At 57.9% G+C, this 596-nt stretch overlaps 1 protein-coding gene across 2 annotated transcripts in view; it reads left to right on the forward strand.

The window, feature by feature from the left end:
- Positions 1-355: 355 nt before the first annotated feature.
- The window catches only part of LOC102263613 (peroxiredoxin-6), a 15,896-nt gene continuing 15,655 nt past the window's right edge, over positions 356-596 (forward strand). For both annotated transcript variants that reach the window (XM_014540892.1, XM_005867668.2), the window contains exon 1: positions 356-474. In XM_014540892.1, the coding sequence (XP_014396378.1) occupies positions 380-474 (95 nt within the window). In that variant the 5' untranslated portion in view covers positions 356-379. The remainder of the gene's footprint in view (positions 475-596) is intronic.

A 596-nucleotide genomic window follows, 5' to 3' on the forward strand; every position in this document is an offset into this window, starting at 1 on the left:
TCTGCGCCTCCGGGGTCCTGGGGCGGCTGTGCGATTCTCCGGGTAGGGACCCATTCCTACTGTGCTGCGCTTTTTCACCTCCAAAGCGCACACACACTGCAGGGTCTAATGCTGCGCACCCCCGAGCCTGCCTGGGGCGACCTCACCTAAAGGGACACGCACGCTAGCGCCCACTGGCTGCAGGGATGGTAAGAGGTGGCGGGGATCTGGCGAACCATTATTATATAGGATATTATGTATATCCAATTATACATTACAATTAACACATTGTATGTGGGAAACGTATTTATATGTTTTACGTTGACTGGTAGTAAGTAGAGCGCGGGACACGTATTAATATGTTTTTTTATAGCTCTCCTCCTCCGTCACCGCTGCCGCCATGCCCGGAGGTCTCCTTCTCGGGGACGAGGCTCCCAATTTCGAGGCCAATACGACCGTCGGCCGCATCCGTTTCCACGACTTTCTGGGAGACTCGTAAGTGGCCACCCCGTCGCCCTGCCCTGGCCTCGGGCTGCGCTCCCATCTGAAGGTGTCTCCCCTGCGTCTTCTCCCTTCGTCCTCCCGCCGCGCAGTGCCTGCCCGCCGGCTCCTCCCCG

This window comes from Myotis brandtii, unplaced genomic scaffold (assembly GCF_000412655.1).
Source record: "Myotis brandtii unplaced genomic scaffold, ASM41265v1 scaffold250, whole genome shotgun sequence".
NCBI lineage: Eukaryota > Metazoa > Chordata > Mammalia > Chiroptera > Vespertilionidae > Myotis > Myotis brandtii.